General features: G+C 37.7%; 1 protein-coding gene and 1 pseudogene across 2 annotated transcripts; one reads left to right on the forward strand and one right to left on the reverse strand.

Annotated features, from left to right (window-relative positions):
- On the reverse strand, positions 1 to 5,340 carry LOC149023523 (uncharacterized). 2 transcript variants are annotated; one of them, XM_089144073.1, is made up of 4 exons: positions 4,719 to 4,805; positions 3,466 to 4,598; positions 2,323 to 2,993; positions 1 to 1,452 (listed from the first exon to the last, which is right to left on the reverse strand). In XM_089144073.1, the coding sequence occupies exons 2-4, from the start codon at positions 4,566 to 4,568 to the stop codon at positions 431 to 433; spliced, it is 2,796 nt and encodes a 931-aa protein (XP_089000199.1). In that variant the 5' UTR covers positions 4,569 to 4,598; positions 4,719 to 4,805; the 3' UTR covers positions 1 to 430. The 2 variants fall into 2 exon arrangements, with proteins under 2 accessions (XP_089000199.1, XP_089000197.1); XM_089144071.1 differs by having other exon boundaries at positions 3 to 1,452; positions 4,800 to 5,340.
- Positions 5,341 to 10,806: 5,466 nt separating this feature from the next.
- On the forward strand, positions 10,807 to 11,654 carry LOC149023524 (large ribosomal subunit protein uL11 pseudogene; annotated as a pseudogene).
- Positions 11,655 to 15,492: the final 3,838 nt, after the last annotated feature.

The following is a 15,492-nucleotide window of genomic DNA, read 5'->3' on the forward strand; positions in this document are numbered from 1 at the left end:
CTTTTTGGGGTAAACCTGTATCGACGGTTGGGGATGTTCATGCTAACAGCTCATATGGGTTCAGCCAAGTCCGGTTCATTAATTGGATTTAATGTGTAATTTGCTCGGATGATCCAGTCCAGTTTTAAACCGAATGAGACTGTTAAACACAGTAAATGCATTGCACATCTATTCATGCATAAATTAGAGAGACTTCTGGCTATACTACTGAGATTGAGATTTGAGAATACATCTTTAAACAAATCCAATGAAGAACAATACATGACAATAAGAAACAGTGGTCATCCTTTGATTCCCAGTGTTTTCCTTTCTTGAACCACTGATCTTTGTATGAACATGGTTCAATTTAGACTGAAAATTTACTTTCAGAGACTGATTTTTTTGGGTTAAGAAAACAAAGAATGATAACTAAATGACAACATTTCAAGAATCAGAATTTTGCACAGTGGCTTGGCAGACCAGTTACATGATCCACACTGACCACCTCTGTAATGTTGTTGCATGCAAGCACATCCTGCCCCAACTTCGCCCCAGCTGCCTTCAACCCTTTCAGGGAAACTGGTTGGTTGAAAAGATTCAGTGATGGCAACTTTGATGCAGAAGGCAACTTTCCCCCTGGCAAGAACACCCTGAAGTCTTCCTTCAACAGTGGAACCTCAAAATCTGCTTTGTTATGTCTAACAACATTGTCCTTAGCACTAATGTGTGCCCCAGGTTCCATATGGTTGGTTGAAAAACTAGCCTGATTGGGGAAGTTAGGATAGAGACTAACATAGCCTCTGAGGTACATCATATCAATTAGGAACTTCTTCCAGGAAGCTTGCCACCCATTAGTTCTAGACTTTGGAATTTGAACTGGGTTTTCCTTTGCATTTTCTGTAAACCTCATGTTCATGTAAACATAGAATTCTCTCCAATGTTTGGGGAAGAAAACTGCTCCCCAACTGCAAGGTAACTGATGGAGGTAAGGAGTGTTTGGATGGATACGCTTGAAAAACTCGGTTGCATTCCATTTAGGTCTCTCTTTCACCACCTCAACAATCTTTGGTGTGTAGAGAGAGATGGAGGAAAGCTCCGGGAGGGAGACTTGCGGATCATAGTGATAAGCTAAGAGGGCATATTTGATCCACAGATAGTAGTATGGGGAGACTTCAATATCATCTTCAAGTAGAAGACCGAAGTCATCATTGGATGATGGATACCAGCTCTCACTGACAGCTCTAATAAGCCCACCTTGAATGATTCTTCTTCTGAGTGTTTTGGGACCATGGGGCCACTCGAATGAGTTCACAAACTTCAGAGTCTCTTCATCCACCTTACTGTCCACGTTAAAGCTCAGAGGGATCTCATCACCACAGTAGTAAGCATCACTCAAAGATTTGAGAAGCCTCCTCAGTGAATTAACTCGGTTTTGGGTTATGAGATTTACCGAGATCCTCATTCGGTTCCAATCTGCATTTACTCAGAAGATAAAATTAAATATCAAAGGAAAAGAAGATATCAAAATTCATTCCAAGGTAGTAAACTAGTACATGCAGAATGACTAACGTAAGTAGGAGCAAGTAATTTGAAAGGAACAGGACCAGTGTTCTGGATCTCTAGAAAAATCAAAGTAAATAAAAAACAAAGTTACCTTGAAAAAGGATATTGATATGTAATGCAGAAGTGGAAGATAAGATTAGGATTAGATTCTCATAATGGTAATGTTAGATCATAGGGATGCATCAAAACTGAATAAAGAAAAGGGAAGAAATCTTATGATTTAAGACCTTTGGATCAAATATCATTACCTAAGAAGATGGAGTTCATCTAGTGTAGAACTTGGAAATAAATGGCTCCCTAATGCTTATCACTAATTGAAGCAACTTATCACATGATCCTCAAACTTGAAGAGCACATCCTATGCTGAGTTTGCATTTGAACTCGGCAAGTTGAAGTTTTGATATTCAACCTTAGTATAAGAAAAGGTTTTTGACGTCTATCAAACATAGCATAGTTCAATTGAATTCAAAGTTAGCCAGGTTGGAAAATGAAGCATTGAGAAGTCCTGAACACCAAAGGGTGCACAGGAATACCCATGGGATGCATGGAATCTGCGGGAACATGTACCTATATGTGGCAGGGTATACTGAATTTGAGTCTGAAACTTGACACACATCCAATCTGGATGTTGCCTGTCTGTCCAAGGAGTTAAATTGCCATATCATCCAACCATGTGGGAGACCTAGCAGGATTGTCATGAAAGGCATCCCTTGCTGGGTTCATATGAGGGCATAATTCATGTACATTCAGGAGGGGTAAAAAAAGACTCATGCTACTTACTTGGTAATGCCGTTGATCGTAGATCAGCCATCCAGAGAACCCTGGGTACGGAAGACCTTGGTAGAAGAATTAGTGTTGAACAGTTTGGATTCGTCTCAGAGGCCATCTTCAGAGCTTTTTTCACATTTGTATCAATGTCGGATAAGGTGATTAACACAGTGGGGTTGTGTATTTTAATCAACCCTTTCATGCTTGAGTACACAGCTTGCAGGACAGGTACTTCTGAATTCGAAGAACCCGAAATAGCTTCAATTCCCAAATCAAAAATCTTGAATCTCCTCTCCCTGCAAACTGATTTTGGCCAATTTAGAGCAGTTGCAGCTTCCTCACATGGGCAGTAACCATCTCCAGATACAGCAATATATGCCTTCTTCCCAACAGTAGACCTAAATTTTGCAACAAGTGGTGCAAGTGCTTTCACTTCTTCAAGTGAGTGAGCATAGAATAGTGCATCTATTTTTTGAGGATGCATTGCAGCCCATTGAGTTTGATAACCTGTAGAGAGGGCTCGCCACCATTGGTCATCACGGACTTGAACAATATCCTTGAATATTACTGTGGTCTCAGACACATAAGCAAGCCTGTGTTCACTATCACCCCAAGTATCCTTATCATTTGGGTCAACAGGAAGCACAAAAGATCCTGCATTTCTGTATTTTTGAAGCTGATAGCTGCATGGTGTACAAAATGAAGAACAATCAGAATTTAGAAATTCAGTATGACCCACAAGTGTCATAATTAGATCATAAGGACAATCAACTCTAGCTATATTAGTACTGATTGGTTGTTGTTAGTCCTATCTAGGTGATTGCCTTGTCCTGCCATGAGTGCTTCTCTTGGACAATAGAAGGAATGATAAGGGCCAGAAAACAGTATTCCTTCTATAACCAAGGGAATTACTAATTCTTATTGTTGTTGCAATTTTAAAAGGCTCTTTGTATGTACCATAAAAAAAGGGCTCTTTGGATGTCAAATGCAGATGGTATTATTTTATACATGCACTTTGCAAACAAAGTTAGACCCACACACTACATGAATCAATTCACTACATCTGATATGGTTTCATGGTACTGCCTAAAAACTTAATCTATGTATTTCTGTATTTAGAAACGCAATGAAAGAAATTTGCCAGATATTGCGTACCTTAGATGCAGATCTTCACCGGTCATGAAGGTGAAGGGTGTCTCAGTGAAAAGTGTCTTAACCAACTCTGCCGACAAGAACCATGAACTAGAGAGAAAATCCACTTGCACAATTCTGTCAACTGTGATATCATAAGCTGGGTCAGGCAAATATAGTCCTGCTTCCTTTGATCGAAACTTTCTATAACTTGGAAATGTATAATCCTTCTGTCTGAAAGGCAGGATTCTCCCTATACTGCCCAACACAGAGTTTCTGTACTTCTCTGTCCCTGCCACATGGGATAATATCTGTAACATCTTCTTACCAGGTATCATGTCATCATCAAGGATGTATACAAGATCAGCTTCTGTTTGCAGCGCCATTTGGAATCTGCCATAATACTTGAAATCGTAGCTTGAACTGATGAAGCTAATCCTCGAATCATTATAGCTATCGACAATCCTTTTTAGGGAGAGCTCATTTGGGCTTCCAAATGACAGCACCCAGACATTGTGGAAGGGCATAGTCTGTTGAAGGAGTAAATCAATCTGTGAGCAGAGTGTTTTTCTTTTGAAATGGTTTAAAATCACTGTGATTCTTGGTTTATTTGGCCCCCTTAAATCCCACTTTGACTTCATTGCCATAAGCTCTGAAAGGGTCTCAGTCCCAAATGAGTTGCGTTGGAATTCCAGCACCTCATCGTAGAGCTCTCTCTTTATCTTGATCATCTGGACATCATTGGATTTCTTCTGCACGAAATCGATCGTTTCATGCTCGCAGACCTCAGATGGTGTTATAGGAGAAAGTTCACCAGCAAGGAAGGAAGAAGATTGTTGGTAGTGTCCAATAATGTGAGGTGGGATAATGAACTGTTTCCACTGTTTAGCAATCCGGGTAGCCCATGAGAAATCTGGTTTTGTCCTTAAATCTATATTAGGACCCATGTAATACAAAAGAAAGGTGGCATAGACTGCAAATACAAATTGAAGGCAGGTGAGCATAGTAACAAGACGGGCAGTAGTACTCCTTTGAACTTTCATTTTGGGTTTACCACCCACATAATCAGTGATCATCCCATCCAAGTAATCCCCACTTCTCATACTGGGTGTCCTTACTAATCCCATTGAAACAAGCTGCAAACAGAGGAAGGTGACCTGATTCATACAATGCAGAGAAGAAAAGAGTTTCAGTTAAAAATAATCCCACACAGATCAAATATAAACAAACTCAAACATAATGGATTAACAAAGAATTCAACTCAGACATCACCACACCTGTCTCCTGACTCTAAGTAACAAACAGAAATTGAGACTTTATCAACCACAAGAAAAGACAGGAGAGGGAGAAGAACAAACCAAGATGAAGTTTGAGATGTGAAGAAGAAGGGAATCAAAGATGGCCCGTTTTGTAGATGACTGCCGTGAATATTTGAAGAACAATGGCTCTTTCAAGGGCTTTATACATGTAGAAAAGTGTAGGTTACTCCATGAAAAATGCATACAAGGTCACATGGGGCATAAATTTAGAACGTGTTTCTTTCACTACTTGTGATGCATTTCCCTCTTCACTGCTATTCAAAAGCCAGTTTTGGTGGCGAAGAAGAGGGCAAGACCTGCGTTCTGGCACTGCTCTATTTTCCTCTTGTTAATCTCTTCCTGAATCCCATTCCTGGAAATGTGAAACTTAAGAAACCCCCAAATCAATATTGCAGAAAATTCCGCAGAAGAGGGTCATTGGGTTTATAAACTTAGGTTTTTTATTGGTTTCCCTTAAAATGAAGAGAAATACACCTTTTTTTCTTTCTTTTTCCAGGAAACGAATCATGCAGAAACAAAATATAGTAACTTTATGAAGATTTTACGGAATAATATCGTAAAATCAAATGCACAAAGCGTTTACTCCTTCACTCAAACTGTAATCTTCCCCCAGCAAAAAAAAAATCGAAGTTCTTAAGAAAAAGGGTGATATTAAATCAACAAAAAAAAAAGTTTACTCTACCTTGAAAAGAAAGAAAGCGAAAACAGAGTATAAACCCCAAGACCTCAACTCAACTCCATCTCCATTACTGGATCTTGTGATGCCACGTTTAGTTCCAGAGAATGAATGAAGTCTTAAAGCCGTTTAAGTAGTAAAGAAATGGTTTGGTTGACTTAGCGCGTGAACTACATGGAAATCTCAGTGATATCCGGTAATGCATTTTGGCCGAACTTCGGCAAGTCGAGCGGAAGAAACCCGTGCCAATGGTGCATGGCTCACGCAATTTGCTTGCATAAGAAAGGATTCAAATTGGTTTGGTTGTTCAATTAAAAAATAAGAAAGCAAGCAAAAAACCTGTTCTACTCTGGCTATAAGTCAAAGTTGCAACTGAAGAATCCGCCATTATAGTTGCAGAAAAGGACCGAAGAAGAGGAACGGTAATAAATTTATATCCATCGTATCAACTCTTTTGCTGGGTTTTTGCTCAATATTTAAAGTGCAACCAATTAGAACTAGAAAATGTTGAAACAGGAGAGCTTCTGGTAATTTAAAATTGGTTGAGGTTCTAGCTTTTTCATTGGTGCTTCATGCGATTAACTGCACGGCTCTCCGTTCAACCTCCATTCGAAAAATAGCGGGTAAAAGCCCGCGAAAAGTGATGACCCCCGGCCAAGTTAACTTTTTTCGCTTTGGCCGGTTTTGTTGGATTCTCATTCATTAAGTGTCTGTTTGGTTACATGAATCCGAGATTTCAAAGTTCTGGCTAAATTCTTGAATGTAAGATTTATACTCGTTTGATTGTAAAAATTCTTGAATTTATGAAATCTAGAGATTCATCATTTTACATTAAAAACGTGAATCTGTAGATTTATGAGTATGGGATGAAATCCAGATATTTCACATCTACTATAAAAGCATTAAACATTTACGCATTTACAAAAATTACGTCAACCAAACAATTTTTCATAATAAAATTTCCACAATTTCAGATTAACCAAACATTTAATTTTATGAATTATGACTCTATAAACTTGGAATCTATAGATTTGAAATCTCTAAATATTTGAAATTTTTCATAATAAAATTTCCACAATTTCAGATTAACCAAACATTTAATTTTATGAATTATGACTCTATAAACTTGGAATCTATAGATTTGAAATCTCTAAATATTTGAAATCTCCAGGCTCATGTAATCAAATAAGCCCTAAATTATTTTTTAAAAAAAAAAAAAGGGGGAAAAAACATAATTTCATTTCAAATGCTGATCTTCTTTATCCTACTACCAGCAGTGGCAACCTCTTATGTAGAAGTGGTAAGACTAAAAAGGTCTCAAATTCAATTGTTTTTTTTTGAGTCTTCTGACACATTTTCCTCCACCCCATCCCCTAAGCTTTTAAGCCCCTATCTCTTTATGCATTATAGAGCTATAGTACTATCAGATTATTATCAAAATGGTCAACATTACAGATTGACCTTAGCCGATGTGTTGAGGACCTTGTTGGACTGTACTAAAAAATTACCTTAGGTTTGCCCAAATCTAGGCTCAAACAGGGGTGCTTGCAAGCTTAAGTATAAAAAAATACTAATATCCACAAGTATGGACTTTTGAAGCAATAACAAGCGTTTAATCTTAAAAGTGATATTAGAGTCAAGAGGTCACTAGTTCAAATCTCAATAGTGAGTCATTTGGGAGATATTTTTGTGAGCCTAGGCTTAACTTGCCTATCCAAGTCAAGGTGATAAAGAGGAGAGAAATGAGCCTAGGTTGAACAGAAATTAACAACTAGGTTTCCATTTTTGTATTGAAAATTTTTATTAAAATAAAACTAACATGCAAGAGTATGATGAAAGTCATTCTCACATTACCCTCCATTTTAGTAAACGAGCACAAGGTTTTCTATCATGCACCCGTGGGCTTATTCGGCTAACCAACCTATCAAATAGCTGGGGAAATCCATTATCTCACTGTTTTTCTGTCTCTATAGTGAACGTTGGTCACATGTTTCTACCAAGAATAAAAAAAGAATATGTTGGGCAAATGTATTTTTTAGTTTTGGTAACAAAATGTATTTTGTAGAATTGTGGTTTATGTAACAAAACTTAGAGGGAGCACGTAATATCTTTTATGTTGATCGCTGTCACTTCATGTAAATACAAATATCTTATTGAACCACATTCATTCTAATCAATTTATGTTTTTCTCAATAGCTTGTAAGAATACTTTAAATATATCACCAAGAAAAAATTGAATTACTCAGTCAATGCAGAATTGGTAGAGTGGTAGAGATCCATACTTCTCAGTGGAGAGGTCATGCCTTCATTCCATATAGACAGCGTCTCCCTCCCTGAGGATGTAAAGCGGGCCCAGATGAACCTAAGCTTAAAAAAACAAAAATTTTGAGAGAGATTTCCAAAGTATAGTGTCTAGTTTTTTTCCATTTGACGCACGTGACGTGAATTCACACGAAACACACTTGAAATTACAAAGAAAGAATCATTAAAGAACCATAATACATGTCTTTTCCCTTTAATTGCAGATCAAGGGTTCCACTTGCACACTTAAGAATCAATAATACTGTAATAATTAAAATCAACACGGTAGAGTCAACTTTACTCTCTGGCAACTATTGACTTCAACAAGATTGGTGGGATTCCCACCATGTGGAAGGAAACCAATAGCTAATAAAAGTTCTTTGACTCTTTAAGCTAAATTGGGAATGAAGTGTGGTTGGTAACAAGGATTTGACCACGCTAGCTAGCTGGATTAGCTAGTTCAGTCACAACGCATTACAGAACCAGCTTTGTTAACAAGAAAAAAGCCTAACCTTTTGAAAAAAATTTGAGCCGTTTTACATGCATGTACGAGTACAACTCATCATTCCCGTTAATCCAAGTTTCCTAATTGCTTTTAAAGAGAGAAGAAATGGGTCTTTGTAATTGGAATATTTTAATAATAATTGTTTGCTTAATTTCCACATTAGTATTAACTAATACATTAATCTCCTACTAATTACTGTATGCATTTCACATGGGAATTGGGAATTAGGACCTAAGAAGAGTATGGTATGGTGAAAGCAGCTGCGATCTTTGCGTATTTCTGTATTTTCAGTATTTGTATTACAAGTATAGGAATTAGGACCACCTTTTACTATTTGACTTCATTTTTTGCGTTACAGCTACATTATCACACAGTTCAGGAACCACCATGTGATAAGTTAATTTGACTCTTATATTATATGAAATTTTTTTTCTCCCTTTTCTGGCAAAAAGGTGCTTTCAAATTATATTGATGGTATAGGTGTAAAATTACATTCCGTAGCAAAAACATGGCCTTCCCAATCCTCACCCAAATAAAAATTCAAAAAAAAAAAAAAAAAAAAAAAAAAAGATCTCTGATGGATACCAGAGGATTTGATTGTATCATGGATGAAACAGACCTTTCTCTAGCCCAACTGATTAATGAACCTACATAGACATCTCCCTTGGACTTGAGATCTCGCTTTTCTTCGTTGGATCATTGAGTTTGTTTTCAGAACGTTATAGCTGATTCTCTTTCAAGAAAGGCTAGGGTTCAGGCATGTGAGATCCATAATTGGCTGGTTTCTACCCTTTGGCTTAAAGAATTATGTAATTGAATTTTAGGTTTGGGACTTGTAATTCCATAGCATTAGCTTTCTCACGCCTTATGGGAGAAGAAAGTTCGATCTTCACCAAAAAAAGGAAAAATTGAGCAACAAACCTAGGGTTTTTGGGTTAAGTTAGATGTCTTGTTTGGGCGTGTAATAAGTAGAGATTCAAGCTTTGGTCTTGATAGCTTGCGTTCATCTTGAACTTGAACAGAGTATGAGTTTAGATATTTTGGTTGTGAGAGAGGTTTAGGGTTAGGAATTCATAGCATTGAATTAGGGTTAGGCCAGCCAAGGTGGAAGCCTAAGACTAAGTCTAGCTAGCCCAACCTAGCCTTGTCTTCCTCTTCACGTTCTTTCTTCTACTTCTTCCCCCACCTCCCTCCTCACGTTCTTTCTACATTTTTTATCTTAAGACTTCCGTCATTTTTCTTTTCTCTTCTCATTCTTCTTAGCCTCACCAACCCATGCATCTTCTTCTCTTTCTATGATATGGGGCAATCAAGTGAGTTTGGATCATCTTCTTGGAGGCTTTTATCTTAAGACTTCCGTCATTTTTCTTTTCTCTTCAAAGCTTCTTAGCCTCACCAACCCAATGCATCTTCTTCTCTTTCTAGAATATTATATGGGGCGGTTGAATCAAGTGAGTTTGGATCATCTTCTTGGAGGCGCTCTCCTATTAAGGCGCTCTCCAAATACCAATCAAGTTTAGCCATGCTAGGAGTGTTGGATTTATTCTAGTTCCTATTAGATTGAATCAGATTTAGTTGAATTACCAAAAAAAAAAAAGAATCAGCTTCACTTAAGTGTTGATCCGTCTCAACTCCCTTCTGCTGCTTCTCACAGGTTCCCTTGATCAACTCAGGTAATAATGGAAAACTGAGTGCCACCTGTTTCTCATCGATTGGTTTGTGAAGACAAAGTTTATGAAAAGAGAAGACGGAGAAGAAGTAGATGGAGATGAAAATACGGCTCAGTCGCTTCTGGTTTGGTTTTCAGCCATGAAGAGAGATAAAGAGAGAAGGAGAGATGGAGAAGAAGAAGTCAAAATGACGTTCAGGTTTTAGCGGGAAACCAAATCAGAAAATGGTAAAAATGGTTTCAAAATAAGAAAAACGATTTTGAGATTTTAAAATCGTACAAAAGCCGTTTACGTTGAAAACGTTAATTAGCTTTTTTTCAGGGACACGTGTTGAGTAGGGAGGTGTCCGGGGAGCACAAACGAGGGTGCTAATCCGGACTCTTCTTCTAATTTGGCACAGTTTCACATAACAAAAGCATGACCAAATGCTGCCCATTTTGTAATCAAGTCCATTTATCGTCATAAATAGACCATCATTTCCCTCTAGATGAATGACACATGTCCATCAATAACATCTAAATGTTAATTGAGCTAATATTTAAAAAATAGAATTTTTTTTATCTTAATTTAATTTTTACCTTTGGATGTGACTCATGGACATGTGTACTACATCCAGAGGAAAATAGATGATCTACTTATTTGTCAGAAATGGACCTGATAAAATTCCTCCAATTTGCGTTGCAAGGTGTAAGTGTTATTGGCTAATACAGAACGGATCGGCCTTTTTATAAATGGGCCAGGCCCAAATGTCATTCGGCCCACTCTATTTGCCTGAAAGCCTGGGATTGTAATATGTGGCCACTTTTTTCTCGAGTGGATCAGAGGCCAAATGGTACCCAGCCCACTGGCTCGTTGCAAAAAACCCTAATTCAGGGTTTATAAGGCGAGTAGGGTTTTCTTTTCGTCTTCTTCTCTCGCTTGCAGAAGCTTTTCTATCGTGCTTGCCTCAGGCGATTGCGACGGAATCCACCCTCTTGTGCAGCCATGCCACCAAAGTTTGATCCGTCGCAGGTCGTTGATGTGTACGTCAGAGTTACAGGGGGTGAGGTCGGTGCGGCGAGTTCACTCGCCCCTAAAATTGGTCCTCTCGGTCTCTCTCCGAAGAAGATCGGAGAAGACATTGCCAAAGAAACTGCGAAAGACTGGAAGGGTCTTCGTGTGACAGTGAAGCTTACCGTCCAGAACAGGCAAGCTAAGGTTTCCGTGGTGCCCTCTGCAGCTGCTTTGGTGATCAAAGCTCTCAAGGAGCCCGAGAGAGATAGAAAGAAGACCAAGAACATCAAACATTCTGGAAACATTTCTCTTGATGATGTGATCGAGATTGCCAAAGTGATGAGACCCAGATCAATGGCCAAGGAGTTGAGCGGTACGGTTAAAGAGATTCTGGGTACCTGCGTCTCCGTTGGATGTACGGTTGATGGGAAGGACCCTAAGGATCTGCAGCAGGAGATTACAGATGGCGACGTTGAGATTCCTCAAGATTGATGACTACAGATGGCGACATTGAGTGAGAAATCATCGCTTTTATTCATTTTCCCGTTTTAGTCTAATCATGTTTGGAGGTTAAGGATTTTGTTCAAAGCATATTTACCAGCTTTAGTTTGTTTTATCAGTACTGTTTTTTCAATGTCTTATTTTGTTTTCCAGATATATGCTTTAATTGTCGGTTTATTATTGAACAATATGGTTCCATTAGTTAAATCAATTTTGATCAAAATGTTTCAATTGGTGATTGCATTTTATCATTATCTTCATAGCCTGGTGATTCTGGGTAGGAATTGTTTTTGGGCGATTCACTTGAAGCTCATACAAGGGCTGGTCTGTTTGTCGTTAGGGAAACGAGTTATAATTGCTTATTAAATTGTATCATTCTTAGGTTTCTGCCTGCGATTATACCTGCCTTTTGTAGTGTTTCTCAACTGTTGTGGAGATTATCGTGCTTAAGAGAAATTGGGATAGTGAGTATTAGCATTCTGTTTTATTTGATTATTAGGAGTGGCAAATGGATGTTCACATGGTTGTAATTGATGTTGCACGGCTGTTAGGCAATGGTGTGATTTTGCAAACCTCTTATCATCCTGGTTTGCTTTTTAAGCTTCTTGTTGCACCATAACTGAATTGTACTTGATGTTTTTACCCTCCAGATACCAACAAGCTGATTAGCAAAGAACAGCTTGATTGTGTACTGATTCTGCCTTGAGCTCTTATTATCTTGGAAATTTCATCCTTTTAATCGGTTCCCCATTGTGTATGGTTTTCTCATCTGTTATTGCAATGGTGAAGAATTAGCCTAATGGGATATTGATTTTTCTGTCAGCCCCCTGGAATTGTCTTTATGGTGGATTTTTGTAACCTAAAAATAGTATTTATGTCCTAATTTCTTCTGATCACCCTAAGGGTGTTCCATGGAGTAGTGACTCTGATGTAGCAGATCTAGTAATGCCTTGCTTTGCACATTGATTTTTTCGGTCCGGTGCGGTGTGACAGTAAAACTGTTAATGTAAACTGTATGGTTCCTTGGCTGGGGTTATTTTGGGTATGATTGATTAGAAACAATTTCAGTCTGTATTGGTATACTGAAGTACACCTTAACACTGGCTTTAATATCGATACTAATATATAGACTAAATCCTATTCTGTAGATAATATCTAGTGACTCTTTACATAAATAGTGTTTTTCTTAATTAAAGAGATGCTTGCACTAAGGTAGTTGACTTATTTATGAAGTTCATCACAGTTTAGCATGTATTTGTAGATTTTCATTCCCTTTTGGTTTTTAATTGTTTTGCCTCCATAAATTTTTTATTGGTTTGGTGTTGCCTATATTTTTGCTTCTTGTTACTTAGTAGTTTGAATATGTGGGAAGATCTTACTGTTGTCATTACAGTTAAATAAACCTGAAATTTTAGCATAAGCGTCTAGCAAATCAGATCGCCGGATTTGAGGTCTGAGATGATTTTATGTTGTGATCTGCACCATAAGTTTGATGCTAGGCAACTCCTTTTCTGTAAGCATTTTTTAGTACTCCTTCCTAGAATCATCCTATTGAATTCTGAGTTGCTTTTTATGAGCACCTACTTTAGACTTCTTTGGATTGCACTTGGTAATTTAGTTCTTTAATTTGGTATACATGACTGCCTAATATTTCTTTAAGATGCAGCACTTTTAATTCTGTTTCATAAGCCTGACTGATCTGGGGTAGGAGGAGCTTTGTATTCTTTGCAGCATCTCTTCTAGGGGTAGCTTTGCATAAATGTATATATTCTCCTATGATGGATAAAAAAGATTTATCTTCCTCCAAAACAGGTTATTCTGCCACACGTTTTGATGTAAATCTTTGTGGAACAAAGAGAAAAGCATCCTGTGAACTCATTTATCTAATTAGGGTCCTTTCGTTATAATTTTACTGGTTGATTTTTGCCTTCTTTCTAGCCGAAACCATTCGTGAAGACCATTTTTAATAAAATATTCTAAAGTTGTCCTGTGACCAATAGCATAATAGATTGTCTACCATGAAATAGGTTTGGTGTCTGCAGATAGGCCTGTGCATGAGGAAGAAGAGTGAAGGAGGAGGCAGATGGATTTTGCTTAGGATTTATTTTAGATAAGTAGGCTGTTGGAGATGTTGACCAGATGGATTTATTTGACTTCATCCTGTCTCTAGCTGTGGTGCCAATAGCATTAGAGAGTTTTGATCTGTGAATTTAACTAGACAACGATCTTGGTTTTATTGTTCTTCCGTTTTAGATTTTAATGATGATATTGAGAGTGAATTTGAAATAGATATAGTGGGTTAAATTTTAGTTATTTGTCTAGGTTGACGATTTTATTCATAGGCTAGTTTTGGGCATTACATATTGAATTGTATAAATCTTCCTTGATAAATACGGCAGATCAAGGGAATTTTAGTTTGAAAGCAATATGGATAGAAATTTTTTTTGGGATTCTTTGAATATTTATCCCTTAGAAAACTCTATGCCTTTTGTAATAGTTATGGATTGTTTGATAGGACCCTCTGTTTGCTGGAATAGAGCCAATGGGTTAAATTTTAGCATGGTGCAATTTTTCACCGATATTTCGGCGAGATTTTTCACTACCTAGTGAACCGGCCAAAAGGGCAAAATCTTGCCAATATTTTGGCGAGATTTTACCTAAATATCGGCATATTTCGCCCCCCCATTTTGGAGGGTATTTTTGGTCATTTTGGGTTGAAATTGGGTGTCTACCCTAATTTGATGCCAATAAACACGGTGGAATGATTGGATTTGCCTAAAGCCTCACCCAAATTGGTGTTCTCGATGGACCCATACCCGATTGTATACGGGTAAAATTGGAATTCTAAAACATTATTTTAAAAAATTAAACCAACATAAATATGCACAATGACAATAGAGTGATAAACATCATTAAAAAAAATTCTACTATGCTAGTATATAAATACAAGTACACAACTAAGGTCTTGTCAATTCTCAATACCAAGTACTATGCCTCGGTGGATCTGTCAGCTTTGTGTTCTATGATAGTGTGGTACAAAGTTCAAAAGCTACAACTTCTAGCTTATACTCCATATATTAATTCCGACTTTGTGAGTTTGTAGATTAGCCTATTGTATTCAACGTATATTAATTTCATACCCATCCAATAACATTATGGTATGCATTTTGAAAAACAAAACAGTTTAGAGAACAATAGTTACCTCTCAGATGAAAAACTCCACAAAACACCAAGATCTGTGTGAAATCTTGCTTGATCTTTGCAAATAATGTTATACCTGTCAATAATAAAGTGAGACATAAGGCTTTATGTCAAAGATCGAACGAAAATATGGCAAAAATGCCAAGAACTAGGAGAGAGAAGTTTTGGGGAGGTTTGGAGAAGAGAGAGAAAATTAGTTGGATAATTTGGTAGAATTTTAGGTTTTATCGCTGAAAATATCGCTATTTTCGGTGACATGTCTCGAGAAATCGCGATAAATAGCGATATATCGCCAGTTCGGCGATAAATAGCGAGATATCGCCGATTTCTCGCTATTTCGTGTTTCAGTGGCTAGATTGCCAGTTTGGTGATAAATAGCGAGATATCGCCGATATCTCGCTATTTCGTGTTTCGGTGGCCATTTCGGTTCGCTCGCCAGCGAAACCGCTGAAATTCAGCGAAAGGATGTACCATGAATTTCAATTTTTTTTTTATAGGTTGACAATTTTACCCATAAGCTGGTTTTGGGCTTTACATTTTGTTGGATCCTTCAAATATTATTCTCTTTAGGTTGCATTTGTTTGCAAATGTGGGGTGGAAGAAAAACAACATGTGGGCCCCATGTGTAGTGGAGTGAAAGAGAAGGAAAGAAAATGAAGGGATTTTGTGAAAAAGTGTTAATTGTGGGTCTCACTTTTTATTTTTTCACATTTTCCCACAAAGTTTCACACATTTTGTGGGGTTTTGAAAAGGCTTGGGGTGAGAAAGTTGGGTTGCCACCTCACCAGACAAGTTTCTTTAATTTAAGGAAACTTGTCGGTAACTTTCCCACCCCAAGCAACCAAACAAACTACACTTTTAGGCTGCCTTTGTTTGCTGGAATAA

The sequence above is a fragment of the Hakea prostrata genome, chromosome 2, assembly GCF_041222555.1.
Source record: "Hakea prostrata isolate BN-2017 chromosome 2, UWA_Hpros_2, whole genome shotgun sequence".
Lineage (NCBI taxonomy): Eukaryota > Viridiplantae > Streptophyta > Magnoliopsida > Proteales > Proteaceae > Hakea > Hakea prostrata.